General features: G+C 40.2%; 1 protein-coding gene across 1 annotated transcript in view; it reads right to left on the bottom strand.

Moving 5' to 3' along the window:
- Window positions 1–6,010: 6,010 nt before the first annotated feature.
- The window catches only part of LOC147678074 (vomeronasal type-2 receptor 26-like), a 43,133-nt gene continuing 31,978 nt past the window's right edge, over window positions 6,011–17,165 (bottom strand). The window contains exon 3 of the mRNA XM_086945620.1: window positions 6,011–7,014. Coding sequence (XP_086801746.1) covers window positions 6,110–7,014 — 905 coding nt within the window. The 3' untranslated portion in view covers window positions 6,011–6,109. The remainder of the gene's footprint in view (window positions 7,015–17,165) is intronic.

The raw sequence follows: 17,165 nt of genomic DNA on the forward strand, positions 1-17,165 counted from the left end.
ATGGTAAGGGCCTTCCCATTACAATAATCAGTAAAGCTGTTAGCCAGCCGATGCAATGAGTTCTCTGTTTGGGACGATAGAATGTCACTGTCTACAAATAGGAGAAGTGGAACCTTATAGCCAGCTATTATAGAGATATCAATAGCATTTTCCTGTAGGTGGTCAACTTCATCATTTAAGAAAAAGCTAAAACGTAAAGGCACAAGCACACATCCTGTCATACAATTCGGAATTTGGAGTATATTTAATAGACAAGTGGCGGAGCGTGACGTTAGCTTCCTTGGCTGAACGCTGCGCTCTGCCACTTCAGAAAAGCAGGCCTGCCCCATATTTACAACAATGTGGTGCAGCCCTGCATTTTCCCATGTGCTGTAGCTAAATTTAGCAGCCTAGCACCAACTCAGGCACCCTTGCACAACAGTGCAATCGTGTCTTCGTTGAGGGGAAGATTGTTTATGTGCAGAAAAGGTCCCCTTCCTGCACATAAACAATCAAAGGCCTTTAAGTTTTGCCGTTTCTATGTGTGCTGCACAATGCAGCACACATGCAAACAGCAAAAATGACATTAAACAGTTCTCCTCAATGCTCCTGTTTAAGGCCAGGTTTTCCCTGGTCTTAATGTTGGCGCTGCCCCATATTGATGCCAGCCTTGTAAATATGCGGCAGCCTAAAAATCAATGGTTGTTAAGTTGGAACGCTCACCTTAACATACATTGCCCTCCCCTACACACTAAGTATAGTGTGAAAGGGGGCTATATTTACAAGGCGGCCTTAAGCCATGTTAAGTGGCTGGATGCGGCCTTGTAAATAAGGCAAAGCACATACCACTGCAGGAACATCACTAAAAGTAACGTTCCTGTGGCAATAGGGACTTGTAAATAGTCCCCTCCGTATCATTAGGCATCGGAGAAGCAGGTTAGATGTCGGCCGTTATAGCATTTAATAGGGTGATTTCATTTAGATATTTCTCTTTCTTCCCATCAAATACTCTTTCTATTATTCTGGGGTATGGTCTCAGGTCCATGCTCCTGCCCATGCTGTTGCCCAAACTCTTGCCAATATTTCATTTCATTTCATGAATAGCTGTAGTCTTGATTCTAACTAGAAGGGGATCCTGGTCACTCTCCACTCTCTTCACAACTACCATTCTCCAAAGTTCTAAATTAACTAGGATGTAGTCAATCAAATATGTCCTTTTGCCATTACTACACCTTGTCTTGTTTGGACTATCAGAAGGAGGGCGTTCATTCAAACACACGACTAATGAGTAATGAGAAAAGTTGAGAAGTACTTCCCTTTAGTAGATGTTTTCCCTACCTCTCAGCCTGTAATACTTCATTAAGAACTTCGTCAGTCGGCTCAGTGTTACAATCCCCACAAATCATCACCAAATGGGTGTCCACCTTAGCTCTCCCTATATCACTTATTCATCAAAATTCTCCTTGTATTGTGGGTGACCACCCAGGGGGAATATGTACTTTAAAATATCAACAGTACTACCTTCTTTAGTGGCCACTGTTGGCCTCATTGCACACACATTAGGGGGGATTTCCTAACCATATCCTTTACCTCACAATTTATCCTACATGTTATGAGCCCCCCCATCTGTCACCCCTTTGTTGGGCGTTTAGCTGTTTCTATGCACTTCAACAACCCACTTACGCCATTTCAGAAAGAGACCAAGTTACCTGAAAAAAACATATAGCATAATTGTTGATGAATTTTAGAAAGTCTACGTCCTCCAATTTATGAGTCAAGCCCAGAACATTCCATGAAAGAATATCCAGATACTCATCCCTCAAACATCTTTGTCCTACCTCCTTCATTGAAGGACTGTCCGAGGCACCTACACACAGCGCTCACCTTCCATAGACACCATGCTGGGTGGGACTTGATCCCCCAGCCTTCCTTGCATTCCTCTTCTTCCAGCACTGGAGGCGGAGCCAGTCCTGCCGGTGTCTCAAAGGCTGTACTTCTCTCCTGCAGCACGGGATTCATTGAAGGGCCGTCCTAGGCCCCTATACACCACACTCACCTTACATAGCCAACAGGCTGGGGTGGGACTAGGACCCCCAGCATTCCTCGCATTCCTCTTCTTCCGGCGCAGGAGGGGAAGCCTGCCCTCCCGGTTCCTCAAACGCTGTACTTCTCTCACGCAACCCTTCTGCTACCGTCAGTGGCTGGCAGAGGTTGGGCTGGGACCCCTCTCTTACATCTGGACTAGCATCTATAGAACAAGGTGAAAGCACCTATTTATGATCTAGTGGTTATGGGGAAACAAACAGGCCCACCACCATTGATAGCATGTTGGAGAGGGTGGTTAGCATATTTACCAATGAATGAAAGCAGATTACCACTGGGCCATGAGGTATCACAGTCATACCCTGGTTGTGTGGGTGTGTCTGACTATGCTGTCACTAGTCGCGAGTCTACACACATTTTGGCCAACAGCAACTCTGCTCCTACTACTGGTAGCTTTACCAACCATGATCGCAACTCTTTTACAACTCAATCCACTGAGTCTGCTCCCGTCGCAGTTAAGGAAAATCAGAACCTCGCCATTATTCCTAGGATTCGTAAGGCCAGAAGCGGTGGTCGATCTTTCTCGGCCAATGCCTCCAGACTCTGGTATGCACTTCCTCTTTCCCTTCGATTTGAACCCAACCATTTTCGATTTCGAAAAGCTTTGAAAACACATCTTTTTCCCAACTAAGAGACCCCACTTCGCTCCCACTGTTAGCGCTGGGATGCCTCCGGGTAGCCATGCGCTATATAAGTGTATTCACAATTACAATTGCAAGTACAATGCCCAGCTCTATTTTGGCTAGCCACATGGAAGAACAAAGCTGCATCCCTTACTAGAGATATCATAATAGATTGCCTCCAATGTGAGAGGGGCATGGATATCCTATGGCTAGAAGCAGTGAGAGCTAGTCTGTGAAGAATTAATTATAGTCATGTCTTTGATAGCCTTTGTGAGTTTACAGCATAAGGAAGAGAGACCTTCGGGCAGCCCTATACAGGTCTTATAGGGAGGACAGACTTGTTAAGGAGACTATTAAACCTAGTGTAGCCAGGTTCTTGAACATTGAGTATGATCGCCAACAGGCTAGCTATTACACTAAGCATATGGGCCGCTGGGAGCGTTACCTTCTTTTCCATTTAAGAGTGGGTACAGTGCAGTACCTGTTTTGTTTTCTCCTTGTCTTCTAAAACAATCTTGATTTTATCCTTTGTGCCTGTGATGGACGCTCTGGGCAAATCTTATTACACTTTCTATTTTTCTGTAAATACTATGAGCAATACACTATATTGTTCTTACTCCCTTTTTTCAGAATATACTCATATGTTTAATTATATAGATGCATACAGTACCCTCTCTATATCAGATTTGGTGTCTGTCAAATTGTAATAATAAACACTTTAAATGGTAAAGTGAGACTTTTCATCACATTTTTGCAAATAACAGTTTTAGAAAGTTGGCATTTTTCTGCCCTTAGCCCCTTTTTTACTATAGTTTGCCTTGGGTCACATGACTGGGTGTAATTGACAGACTTTATGAATTCCTCCCAGACAGTCATACAATAGAGGGGTTAGGTGCGCCTCAAAGGACCATCTACTGTCAGCACAAGGGGCGGAGCTGAGCTCAGCCCCACTTGTAACTTAATTGGGTATGCTGTGCCTCCATAAAAAGAGCCTAATGACCCCACATTGTCACTGGCGTCAGCTTGGAGGCAGGAGAGGCAGGACATTCCATGCACTTAAACACCAGTGTCTAAAAGCTTCTCCTATCTCCCAGAACCAGGACCCTAGGGTATAAAAGTAGGATCTCAGGTACCAACTCTTCAGTACACTTCTATACCTGGGGATACCCTGCCAGGAAAAAAAGGACTCCTGTGCTGGTGCAAGGAAAGCAACTCTGCTAGATTGCGGCTCTGAAGGACTGCTGCACTGCTAGATTGCTGCCCTGTTACCCTTCTGTCTTGCTGCCTTCTGCCTGGGTACAAGGACAGGACCTTCATCTGTTACAGACCTCTAGAGTAACTTGCATTGGCTAGTTTGCTGCCCTACTATTCAGATCCATAGAGATACAAATGACTACCTCCATCTTGAGAAAACACTTGAACCAAGCCTGAGTGAGTCATAACCCTCCAAGTGGTGCCCCTCCAGTCCTGGCCCCATGGAAGTGGTGCTAAATTTGCCCAGATGGCCAAAAATCCAAAACTGAGGACATAGACAAATGTTGACACAAAATTGCTCTGAGAACAGGTATGAAACTGGGACCAAACTTCTTGGATTGGCTTTACAGCTTCTCCTGCTATATTCCTATCCACAGCAGCAAATCCTTTTCAGCAGTGCTTCGCCAAAGAGGCATCCAATCCAGCATCGTTTAACTGTCTTTAGCTTCAGCTCTCTTCCTCATCCTCCTTCAGTCATTTTTTTAACTTCCATTTCAGAAACTCAGTCTGAAAATAGAAATCTTCATCACAGCTTTGACCCAAGGCAATCTGATGATGACACTCCCTTCTCAGGAACCTCCAGTTCACACCCCAGTCGACCAACAACCCAATTTCTCAAATGGGTGGTCATACCTGTCACATGATCTTTGCCAATAGTGGACTAAGGAGGAACATAGACCAAACCGAGATGTTTTTGTAGGTGGAACATGGACAAATGGGTAGCCCAGCGTAGGGTACATCACTTATATAGTTCTAAGATTTTATTCTATAAAAGGAAAGGGAAGAGACTAATGTTAAGGGTGTTAAATGTTTTTAAATGTTGACGAATTGGAAAAAAAACACATCCTTGAATTGTGACTGTTCCTTTTAAAAAAAGCCAATATATGCTGTATGGCAGTGGCTCCTAAACATTTGACTCCTGAGGACTGTCATATAAATATTACTGGATTGTGGGGACCATCACTGAATAATTATTGGAATACAAGGACCCCGGCCTAAGCAAGTTCAATGATTTGAACTGTACAATACACACAAATATAAAAACAAGCATCCATTAAACAAATACATTTATGAAGAAATATTTTATTAAATTCACAAACAAACAAAGTAATCAAAATGTTTATTTTAATTGGAAGAGCGAAGCTTTTCTAAATTCAATTGAGGCCACCTAAAGTCCATACTGTATTCTATATGATGCACTTGCACTGATCACACAAATTAATTTAAGGATACTGGCTTAATTTCTAGTCTCCGAATACAAATTCCTTTACAATTTGGAAAAACATTCATTTTCAATTTTTCTTGTTTTTATATACACTTAATTAATCTGTTAATAGTATTTAATTTTCTAAGCAGTCCACACATCCTCAATGTAGGATTCTGGATCCCCAGGGGTCTGCAAACAGTAGGTTAAGTAGCTTTGCTCAGGAAAGACCAGGGGATCCTGAAGGAGATAATCAAAATGTTTGGAGCCTGTTGCCACTAACGTTTCAGAACAAAACGAATATGTGTGTTTCTATTAAAGAAACAAGTGATTACTTCTCATGGATGCAGTATGTTGTTTTAATGAAGTGGTATGCCATCTTGCTTACTTGTGTGGAATTGATTATTGAGTTCAAATTGAGGAGCATTAGGATGCTGCAGGTCCTGCAGAGTCAAAGCACAACCGGATCATGGGCCTATGTTCTGCACAAAGTCAAGGTTAATGCAGCCCATTAGTGCATCATCACTGCGTATCATCGGAAATGTAGACCTAGGGGCTTGATGTGATGAGAAATGTACTTTTGCAACTGTGTGAATTCACTCTTAGAATCTACATGTGCTACACTTTTTAAACTATACATACCAATAAAGAACAGAGAAGAGCATACACACTCATAGTGCAGGGCCCATGGTGCAACATGACTATTCATTCAAATTAGTCAAGGAATAAATCAATCATTTTAACAGGGTACATTTACAGCCCTTTTCTGTAACCTTTTGGATTTTCAATGTTTACCAATTCTAGGCACAAAAGATATGCAATATATTCAGCCTCAAGCAGACTGTTCAATGAGATGTCTAGAAATAAGCGAGTGTCTTTTCTGAAGTTGCCCATTCTTCTCCATTTTTTATTCTATCCTTGACTGGATGCCTTTGGTTCCATGGTCTCAACGACTTTGCTTACCCTTCATGTGATTTCTGTTGTTCAGATCAGGCCGGATCAATATGATGTAACACTTGGGAAGAAATATGCAAACTACGATACCCATTGAGGAGGAGATGATAGTGAAGACCTCCACGGCAACCATGTACTTCCCTTTCGTGTTTTGGTAGGCTGGAAGGAACAGAGTCCAGACGGTTAAGAAGGTCACCATGCTGAATGTGATGAGCTGGGCCTCATTGAAGCTATCAGGCAACTTTCTAGCTTGAAACGCAACCAGGAAACAAGCAAGAGCCAAGAGACCCATATATCCCAGAACACACCAAAAGGCGTGAGGGGAGCCTTCATTGCACTCAATCACCACCTTCCCAATCAGGGATTTCATATTCTGTTGAGCGTGAGGAGGAGATGAGGCCAACCAGGCAACACATATCAGAATCTGTACAAATGTGCAAGTAAAAACTATTATGGCTGGTACCTTAGGACCAAACCCACTTCTGAGGATGGTGTTTGGGTAAGTGGCTCCAAATGCCATCAGCACCAAGACAGTCTTGGCCAATAAGCAAGACACACACATGACAAAGAGGATGCTGAAGGTAACCTGCCGGAGCATACAAGTGATGTCTGTGGGGTGTCCTAGGAAGAGGTATGTGCTAAGAAGACAGAGTGACAAGGCCACGAGAAGAAGGCAGCTCAGAGTCCGATTGTTGGCTTTAACTATTGGAGTCTCTCGATATTTGAAGAAGATGATTAGGATCACAATTGGAACCAAGGCACTAACTATTGCCACAGATACGAAGATGTAACCCAAGGGCTCTTGGAAGGAAAGAAACTCAACAGATTTGGGGATGCATTGATCTCGCTTCTCGCTCGACCATTGGTCTTCTGGGCACTTGATGCAGTCTGGTGAATCTTGAACAAGTGAGAAATGTCCATGAGAGTAGAACACAAATACAATCATTAACTTTAAATGACTTAGAGGTGTGAACAAAATAGTAAATTAACATTTTACATTTCAATATCTCAAGGAAAATATCTTTATCCAATCATTTCCCAGATGATCATAAAAGACATACATGATTTTAAACACACATGGATTAATATAAAAAAGTCAACAAATTATTAATGTTTAAATAGAACAATAGAAATAGAATGCATAACAGGCACAAAAGCCTTAAACAAGACCTATTATGAAAACATGAAATAATATAAAACAATACAGTCACAAAAGCCAGGACATAATGTACATTTATCTTTTAATATGGCATGATTTTTTGAAGGAATGGCATGGCCATGCAAGCCTGTCAGCTTAAGGCTACTATCACAAACATAATATTTGTCAAGGGAAAACAAAGGTTTTTCAAAAATATTACTCCTACATTGCCCATTCATCCTGAAAAGGTACTAGATGAAGTTTCTGCTGACAGGCAAACACTCATTTCTGCTGAGAGGATTTCTTTATCCAGTCTAGAGAATAAAAAAATAGAATGAATGAAAAAGGTTTTATAGAAGGGGAAGATAATCAGATGGTGAGGATGGACGAAACAGGAATAGTGACTATCAAAGATATAATGTTAATCCAGTTACTTCGAATAAGGGGTTTCCACAATGTGATGTAGAGTTCGAACTCACATTTTTTTACGTGTTAGTCTCCCACCAGCTAAATTGCTTTTTTATGAGAGAGACATTCGTTTTTTGAATGCTGAGAACTAATAATGGCTGGTGCCATGTCACCCTGGGTAATTTACTCTGTCACTATTAATGTCCATGTTAATAGGTGAGGATTAAGGGTCACAATAATTTTAAAACTTCCTGATAAAGCAGAAGCCCAACATGTGCTTGTTTTAACTACTCCTAAAAGTGCTGCTACTTTCTTTGCACGCTACTATAGCACTGCATAGAGTATATTGATGGTTTATAGACCATAAGTACTTAAAGTGTGCTATATGCTTGAAAGGTTGCTAGTCACCTCAGGGTACAGGGCCAGCATGAACACAAACTCCTGAGCAATACAGGCAAACCCTTTTCAAACACACAACTTGTGCCCAAAGCTTATTGAGATATTCATTTGTCTCTTATGTCCTTTTACCGTAGGTCTATCTTTTAAGTCATCAGGGTAGCTGTTAACTTAAGACAAAGAAAGCATTTGATGATGATCAGCAACAACACAGCTGACAACATTTGGTGGTATATCGTGAAAACGTACCTAATAGTTTTCACTAAATAGGTGCCCCGTGACAACTCCATCAGTGGGAAAACCCATTTGGCTTGTTAAAAAATTGTCAAGAATTATTATTATTCTTTTTTTGATGAATGATCCTAGCCACCAGGTTTTTCTTCAGAAAAGAAAAGCAATAGATGATGAGGCTAGGACATTGTCACAGCATGGGGGACCAGCAGTCACTCTCTTTTTCAACAGAAGGACAGGAGTGATTTTAATTAACTAAATGCAGTTCCACAGATAATCTTTATTGTAGGCAGGCCAGACATTGCCAGGATAGTGGAGGTGACACCTTAATTTTCCATTCTATTTGATGGCCTGTCAAACTTTAAATGAGGCACTAGTCTTTATTCGTAGTATATGAATAGCATTGTTTTGGGATGCAAAAATGTTGCCTAATTAACCTTACTTGCCCGAGACAAAGGGTGCAGTGACAATGCATCTAGTACAATGACAGCCCACAGTCCAGTACAGCTGCACAAGTGATTTAGGGGAAAGAGTCCAGAATAATTGTTGTAGTGTTGTTTGATTGATTGAACACAGCACCGTTGACTTTGCCCATCTAATGTTTTTCAGGCGAAAGAGCTTGTAACATATAACATGATTCATCTTCATGTGTTTGAACAACAAAATTGAATCTAAACTCTAATAAACGAATTGGAGCTTGTGATTTAAGTACCAGCATGGAATAAGAAACCACCCTGCGTGTACATACTTAGCTAGATCTTTATTCTCTGTGATACTGAAAACAGTTGTTCAGGCCTTCTTCTAACTCTTTTTTGTCTATGATACCTCAAGAACGGGTTCAGACACTTGTAAAGGCAATCAGGTTGAATCACCTGACCATGCCATTTTATACTGACATTCACCTTCTCAGACTAAATAGCTAGAAAGTTCTGTCTAGAGGCTCATCTAAATTGTTAATCCACTCTCTGACCAATGTTTTGGAATCTTGTTTCCTGAGTTCAAGAGTGAACAGAATACTTAAGACTTTAATGGACTTGTTTAATGCCACACTGATACTTTTGAATCCATCATCACCACCAGAAAAACTAGTTAATTCCAGACCTTTTACTGGAAAGATTAAAAAGAGCCTTCCAGACCCCTCATAATCCACATGCCATGGCCTCAACTCTGCTTGGAAATGTTTCTGGTTACTTTATTGTAAACACTGTGTGGGGCATATTTGTGGAGGTGGAAGTGATTTTTTTCCAACCTCTTATCTAGACTTCTTTATCCTGTCTGGTATAACTTCACTGTACCAGGCAGTGCACTGCCACACAATATCTCCTATTTGATGCATAGGCACAAAACATTCTTAGGTGTGAAGCACCTATATGAATCATATTTATGTATTGTTGCCAATTGTGGATCTTACTCCACTTTGGGAGTCAAAGAGGATAGCCACTAGCTGAGCTAGTGCATACTGGTCAAATGTATTTCTTGAACTCATCTGAGACACTGATTTCTAGTCAGAAACCAGAAATACTAAGTTTAGGCTAAATGCCACTGAGATCAAATCACTTATTCCATGGGTTAATGATACATGGTCAGCAATAGCCAGCTCAACAAATGTAGACAGCCTTCTACTACATATGAAATGTAGGCTATCCTGTTAATGGTTTAAACCTATTATAAATTGTAAAACTCCACTGTAATGTTTATCTCTTCCTGAAGGGGCCAACACAGTTTAACTTTGTTATACACGGTAGCAGCAAGAGAGACTGTTGTAAGATTATTCTGCTTTAGTTGTGTTCTTCAGGGATGTCACTTAAATATGGTTTCTACTTCTTTTTCTGCCTGAGTTAGCAGCATGTTTTAGGTCTAATCTAATTGTTTCATAGACTTTAAAGAATCTGGAAATAGTAAAATAATACATGACCTTTTGGTGGTGTTTAATTATTTCACAAAATGGTAAAATAGCTGCTTAATAAGAATCTTGGCCAATATGTACTATCACATTTACCCACAAATGCAGAATGTGTAAAGCCCTTTGATATACCAGCTCACTTTTCTAGCAAGGCAGTATTGATACCAGATGAACTGACACACAACCCAGGCATCAAACATTCAATGAAAGGTGTAGTGACAAGTACCCTGCAGACTTGAATATGGCCTTCGCAGTAGCTGGGTGCAGGGCCTAGCAGCCGTAGTACGGTGGGTTGCTAGTTTGGCTAGAGGAGAAATGGGTACATTAAGAAATCTTATGAAGGTTGAACTGTTGGGCAGCTTAAAGGAGTACTCGCAAATTGTTAATATTTTCAGAAAGGCGGCCGCCCTTCTCCAATTGGAAGAGAGCACTCTTTTTATTGTTTCCGCTGCACAGTTAAAATCTTGGGATCTTAGCTTTAAAATGGACAAGGAGGCTATTTATTTTAAGAAGGGAGCTAACCATCTTACTGACTCGTATGTTAGGAAAGCTATGCAACCTTATGTCGCCCGGAATCTACCACATGGCATTCGGCGATTTTGGTTTCTCCTAAGACAGGATTTGTTGCTATTAAACAATCTATTGGCAAAGTGGTATGGTGCTCCTGCAATTTGTAATTTTTGCAACTTATCCACCCAGGATCGCTTGCACGTTCTCTTCATATGCCCTGTATTGCGCCCATTTCGGCGTAAGTGGTTAAGATATGTATGTTTGCAATTGGGTATTTTAAATGCTAACTCTTTCTTACTTGTATTGTATAATCCCCCAAATTAAATCTTCTGTTTTAATATTTTTAACTTTTTTAAATGTTTTTTAGCTATTTATTGAGGGCTTTTGTAGTATGTGAATCTGATTACTCTGTGTTTTTGTAAACATTGTAGATGTCTTTCTTGCATTGAATGGGTCTTGTATTGTGTATGGTTTTTATGTGGATCTCCTCGGAGTTCCAAAACATAATAAAGAATTGAATTGAATTGACAAGTACCTGTGAAAAAGTATTGTCACCATGCACATGGGTTAGTGGTGAAAATAGACACAAGACTTTCCACATATCAACAAAAGTCATAGCTGCAGGTTTTCCATTGTTATGTGTGAGGCTTCCAGCTAATGTTGGCTGTTTACCCAACTGCACTTTACTGCAGGGGTTTTGGGACACATAATTATGTTAACAGCATACTTTGAAGTCCCAGAATACAATGTGATGTCTGTTAAAAGTTCAGGACTGACTTAAAGTGAGACAATTGCCACAGGGATATTTTTGCAACTATAAATGTATATACAACAGAATTACAACTGCATTGTAGTCAGCTAAAGAGTGCAGAAAGGCAGTGGTAGCAAGCTTCAACAATCATGTTTGAAGTGTTATAGAATACAGGGCTACAAATTAATCTGATGACCTTCATAATTTTAAAGCATTCAAAAGGTGCTATGCTGCTGGCAGGGATGACGACCCCTACAGTCTCATAATAATAAGTAAGGAATATGTGAACTGTCCCAGTGTGTTTGGGAATTCGTTTCTTAAAACATTTGAATATAAAAATGTTACTTTATTAATCGATTAATAGTCCTGTAAACCAGACAGATCTCTGACAGAGTGAGTAGGATAGGTAATGTGATATGAGGGATTGCAAAGAAATCTAATAAACACTGCCAATGGAAAGACATACCCTGCACTAAGTCTCATTTAAATTAGATATGTGCTTCATAACAAATTGTTTTGTAATTACTAGAAATATACCGTTTTTGTCTATTTTGGGAGTTAGGCAGATGAATAAACATTGGTAAGCACTAATTTCAAAAGGCTTGGAAAAAACTAAGAAAACATCACTGAAATCCACAAAAAAATAAACACTGAAAACAGGACAGTCTAGAAATGTGTCTCCATTTCCTCAAAGTGACATGGATTCAAGTAATGGTACCCCTGATATTAGTGTTATGATCACAGAAGGGAAAACCATTACAATTCCACAACAGGGATGGATTTTTTTAAAGAGCTGTTTCATGATTTCTGATGATTCTTTCTAAAAACATACCACCATTCCTCAAAAAAAAATTCCCACTCTTAAACTCTCTTATTGATCAGGTAATTGTTGAAGCTCTTCTCTGCTTCTTTCCTCTGGGCAATCTGGCAGGCTTTACAGATCTCATTATGAACATTGTGCCCTGATACGACTTACCTCCACTCACTTCTTTGTGTGTTGTTATCTCAGTACTTGGCTGAAAATGCTGCAAATGCGCACCATGTTTCATTAACAATGCAGTCTTGTGAATGATGCAACATCCACTACTTTTCTTATATGCAAGCCACAGTACTCAACAGAATTAGTTGATAGATTTAACATCTATTTAAAAAATAAAAATAAAGGGCATTTTCACAGTTAATTGCAGAAAATAATGATCAGGATATTGCCCGGTAGATGTAGCAGCCAGATTGCCACTCTGGGGCATTAGTGAACTGAAATTGAAATTTGATATCTAGCAAATTAGTTGAGTCATGTTGGCTCAGATGCCTTGAATAAAACCTGAATAATTTAATGGCCAAAATGTTGAGCAACCTATTGTCCTAGATATACTAATTAGACTAACCTCTCTGTTACGAAGGGCAACCACAGTAATGCTGATTTTCTACCTGTTGCCCCATTGCCATTCTGTAATAACATTGCAGATTCTATACTGCAAACAGTTGTTTCCTCTAATTTGCTACCTTCTAGTAGTATTGCAACATATGGGGCTGGTGTGTGGGGCCATTATAATAGTAAGGTGCTTCAGACAGAGGAAAATGGTTTACTCAAATGCCTACTTACTTTGCCTACCTCAGACTCTTCTGAGATCATTCATAGAGAGATAGGGCTACAGTACCACACAGATATAGTTACATTCCTCTCCTTGTTGCTTTGGCGTTCCATATGGTCCAAACATAATACGAGTTTTACTAAGGTTATTATTTTAAAATGTTTGCCCCTGGACAATGTACCGGCGATACCCTGGTTAAGTTATATTAATTCTTTGTACAGCAAATTATTTAAGATTCCTTTTTGGACAAACCCTTTATTGGTAACATCACTTACCAAACTGTCTATCAGAGAAACTTTCCTGACCCATAAAAGGGATGCCCAGTTGGACTGTGAGAGAAGGAAATCAACTGTAAAGTTTTATATATCACTTACCTCAATAGAGGGCTGTCAAGATTATTTAACGTATTTTTCTAATCTTATGCATCATTTTGTATTAGTTAGATTTAGATTGGGAATTGTTCACCATCTAGTTGCCTTACCCAATATGAAAATTTGCCCCTTAGATTCGACCCCTTGCCCATGTGATAGCCAGAGCAAGCAAAGTACTATGTACTTTATACTGTTTTGTGGTTTTTATTCAAGTGTTAGAAGTTATTATTTAAAACCACTTTTGCTCACACAAAGTAATATATCGCATATAGCTGCTCTAAAATACATGTCTGAGTTAAATGATATTTAGATCTGTTTCAATGTAGCACTTTTTATTATAAACACAATTCATATAGGTAAACCTATCGATGTATCAACTTAGTGATGACCTTGCAGGAATTTAGATAGAGAATGTATCTTTTTAAATATTTTTAAGTGCCTTGGGTATGATTTATTATGGAATTATGTTGTATACGGAGCATTGTCTTGCTTTATCTTTAATAACCTTTTATATCATTCATGTGTAATGTTTTTTGTTCCGCTTTTGAATACTTTTATGGTTGTTTTATACATATCGAATAAAGTCGGAAACTGAACTGACTGACCTCTTTGAAATCAAGCACAATACCTCAAAACTTAAAAGGTACCTCTTTCGGCCCCTACTCATTTAGCTTTCACTAGATTCCAGTAATCTAAAGGACTACAGAACTACAGCAATTCTACAACGACTTTTGAAGATTATAGAGGGACTGCTACCTGTTCATACATAATGTCATCAGCATGCAGCTGGTATTTACTTTGGAAACTCTATCTAATTGAATGTCGGGGGAACACAGGGGGGAAGCAAGATGGCGGCTGGCTGATGTGGCTGCACTGCAGCTCTCTGATTACCTTCCTAGAACCACTAGAACGGCGAGTTATAGTGCCACGGGGAAGACGCAGAAAAGATATGCTTCCAGGGACTGTGCTTGAGCTCAGGGGGTTCTGCAGAAAAGACCTGTCGATACTGAAAAATACGCTGTGACTTACCACCAAAAATGTTTTTTTTTGTTTTGTTTTTTTGTTGGTTTTTTTTGTCCTCATTAGCCGTTTGGTCGATCCAATTGTGCTCATTTCCGCACAGACAAGAGGGCCGACCCCCCTATAGCACCAAGAAGCCCAATGCTAAGCTCCAAGTACTCAGAGGGTCAGTCCCCCATGTCGCCAGCAGAGCATGGATGTACATTCTCCCTTCAGACCAAATCGGCCAGTTGTCCAATAGCTGTCCGGTGCCTCCCTTGGACAGAGAGATTTTAGGCCTAATCATCGGACCCGGGGGAAAAAAAAAAAACCAAAAAAAAAAAAAAAACCCGGGTTGACTAACTGTCCCTTCTCCAATTGATCAAAAGGTCCCAAAATCTTAGAGAGTGAGGGCTACAGGTTCTAGATAAGTCTGACATTGCATATAATGAAGACAGCCACTCTGCATGTGTTGGGGGGTTTATGTTAATCCAGTTTTTACAGATCTCTCTTCTTGCCAATAAAATGGCGTAAAACAGAAATTCTCTCTCTAATCCCTTAATGTTGTCATTGACTCCAAAAATAATTAAAAGCCATGTGCACGGAATAGATGAGCCGAGAAAAGATTCGAGTGTGATTCTAACTTCTTTCCAAAAGGTAACATTACTCGGGCACTCACAGAACATGTGAAGATCTGAGGCGGCAATGAGAGAGCATTTGCAACAACACTTCGCAGTTTGAAATTTCGACAGGCGTTTAGGGGAATAATACGCTCTGTGAAGTGTAAAAAGGTGGTTGCGCCTCAGCCATGCTGGCTTGATAATTTTATAGAGCAGGGTAAAGGATTCTTCCCATATGGCCTCCATATGTGGTTCACCCTCCTGACCCCAAAGTTTTTCCGGGAGGTTGAGCTCCCTCTCCCCATCCTCTATGATATGCCAGTAGAAGAGTGCTACTTCCTTTTTCCCAGGAGGTCTTTCAACGAGGATATTTTCTAATATACTCTCCCCACCCATCATTGCTCTCTTCTTAGTTTGAATACGAAGCCAACTGCTTAATTGCAAGTATACTAACCAAGAGAGTGAAGATGTTACCTTAAATTTGAAAATTTCCCGGTCTATGATTGATTTTTCCACCAAGAGGTCGCCCCACTGTGTGATATCTGCATCTAGCAAAACTCTTTTTACTGTGTTGGCTTCTTGCGGCGCTAGTCCCGGTAAATCCCAAATCGGGGCATGTTTGGAAAGATATCCTATCCCAATCTTAGACTTTATTTGAGACCATCCTTTTAAAACACACAGTAGTGACTTTAGTCTAATTTTTTTAAAGAACTTCTGGTGTCCGAACTTAAAGAGAAATCCGTTCACTGGTAGATCCGAACCCATAAGCATTGCTTTGTACATACACTCATTTGCGTTGTCCCAAGGGGTCTTAAGTAACATCCTGGAGTGGGTCAGATGAAATGCCCAAGCATAGTATTCCAGATCTGGCAATGCGAGCCCCCCTTTTTCTCTTCTCCTTCTCAGTTTTTTCCAGGCTAATCTGTTGGATTTATACCCCCAAACAAATGAATTAATGTTTTGCTGACATTTTTCAAGCTGTTTGGTGTCAAATACAAACGGGATAGAATTAAAAATAAAAGTAAATTTCGGGAGGATACTCATTTTTATCAGGCTGGTTCTCCCGTAGATGGTAAGCGGGAGAAAGGACCAAGCTTTCATCAAGGTTTGGGATTCTCGAGAAATACGGGCTAAGTTATTTTGAGCCAACTGTTCTAAATCTTTAGTAATTGTAATACCCAAGTACCTCAATGAAGATTTCACTGGGAGCTGGAGGTTATGAATGTTCCAAACCATAATTTCGGTTTCCCCAGCGTTTATTTCATAACCTGAAAATTTTCCAAAATTCTCCGCTTTCTTTATAATGATTGGAAATGCCAACGCGGGATCAGTTGTATAAATGATTATATCGTCTGCATAGAGACCGATCTTCTTGTCCCAGCCCGAAAAAGTAAAATTTGGAATAGTGGTATCCTCTCTGATAGACTGCGCATGATTGCCAGTGGTAGTCCAAAAGTTGAAGCAATATCCGCAGCTCCCACCAAGTCGTAGGTTAGGTCGGCCAATTGCCGGCCCCTAATAAACCCCTTTTGGTCAGAGTGGATAATTGACCCAATCTCGCTTCCCAATCTCGCAGCCAAAATTGAGGTGAACATTTTATAATCATTGTTGAGAAGCGAGATTGGGCGATATGACCCACACTCGGCTGGGTCCTTACCTGTTTTTAATATTAAAGCTATATTGGCTTCCCCCCAAGAACTTGGTGGTGTCTCCCCTCTAATCATTATGTTGTTGAAAAGGTTCGTAAGAGCTGGGGTAAGATTAGAATTAAGGATCCTGTATAATTCTCCTGGGAGACCGTCTGGTCCCGCAGCCTTACCACGGGCTAATTGTTTAATAGTATTAGAAACTTCCAGCTCTGTTATAGCTTTGTTTAGTTTTTCAGTTTGATGGTTTTCCAATTCTGGGAGAGTTATGTTATTCATCCATTCATTCCTTTCATTTGAATTAACATTAAGTTCCTCTGTATAGATATTCTGGAAGAACTCATTAAAGGCTTCCCCAATGGCTGTATCTGTTACCCTACTACTGGCTTCCCCAGCAACCCTCACTTCCTTAATAAAGTTTCTGGACTGATCAGCTTTGATTTTCCAAGCCAGCAATTTTCCAGCGGCTTCACCGTATTCGAA

This window comes from Lissotriton vulgaris, chromosome 12 (genome assembly GCF_964263255.1).
Source record: "Lissotriton vulgaris chromosome 12, aLisVul1.2, whole genome shotgun sequence".
NCBI classification, from domain to species: domain Eukaryota; kingdom Metazoa; phylum Chordata; class Amphibia; order Caudata; family Salamandridae; genus Lissotriton; species Lissotriton vulgaris.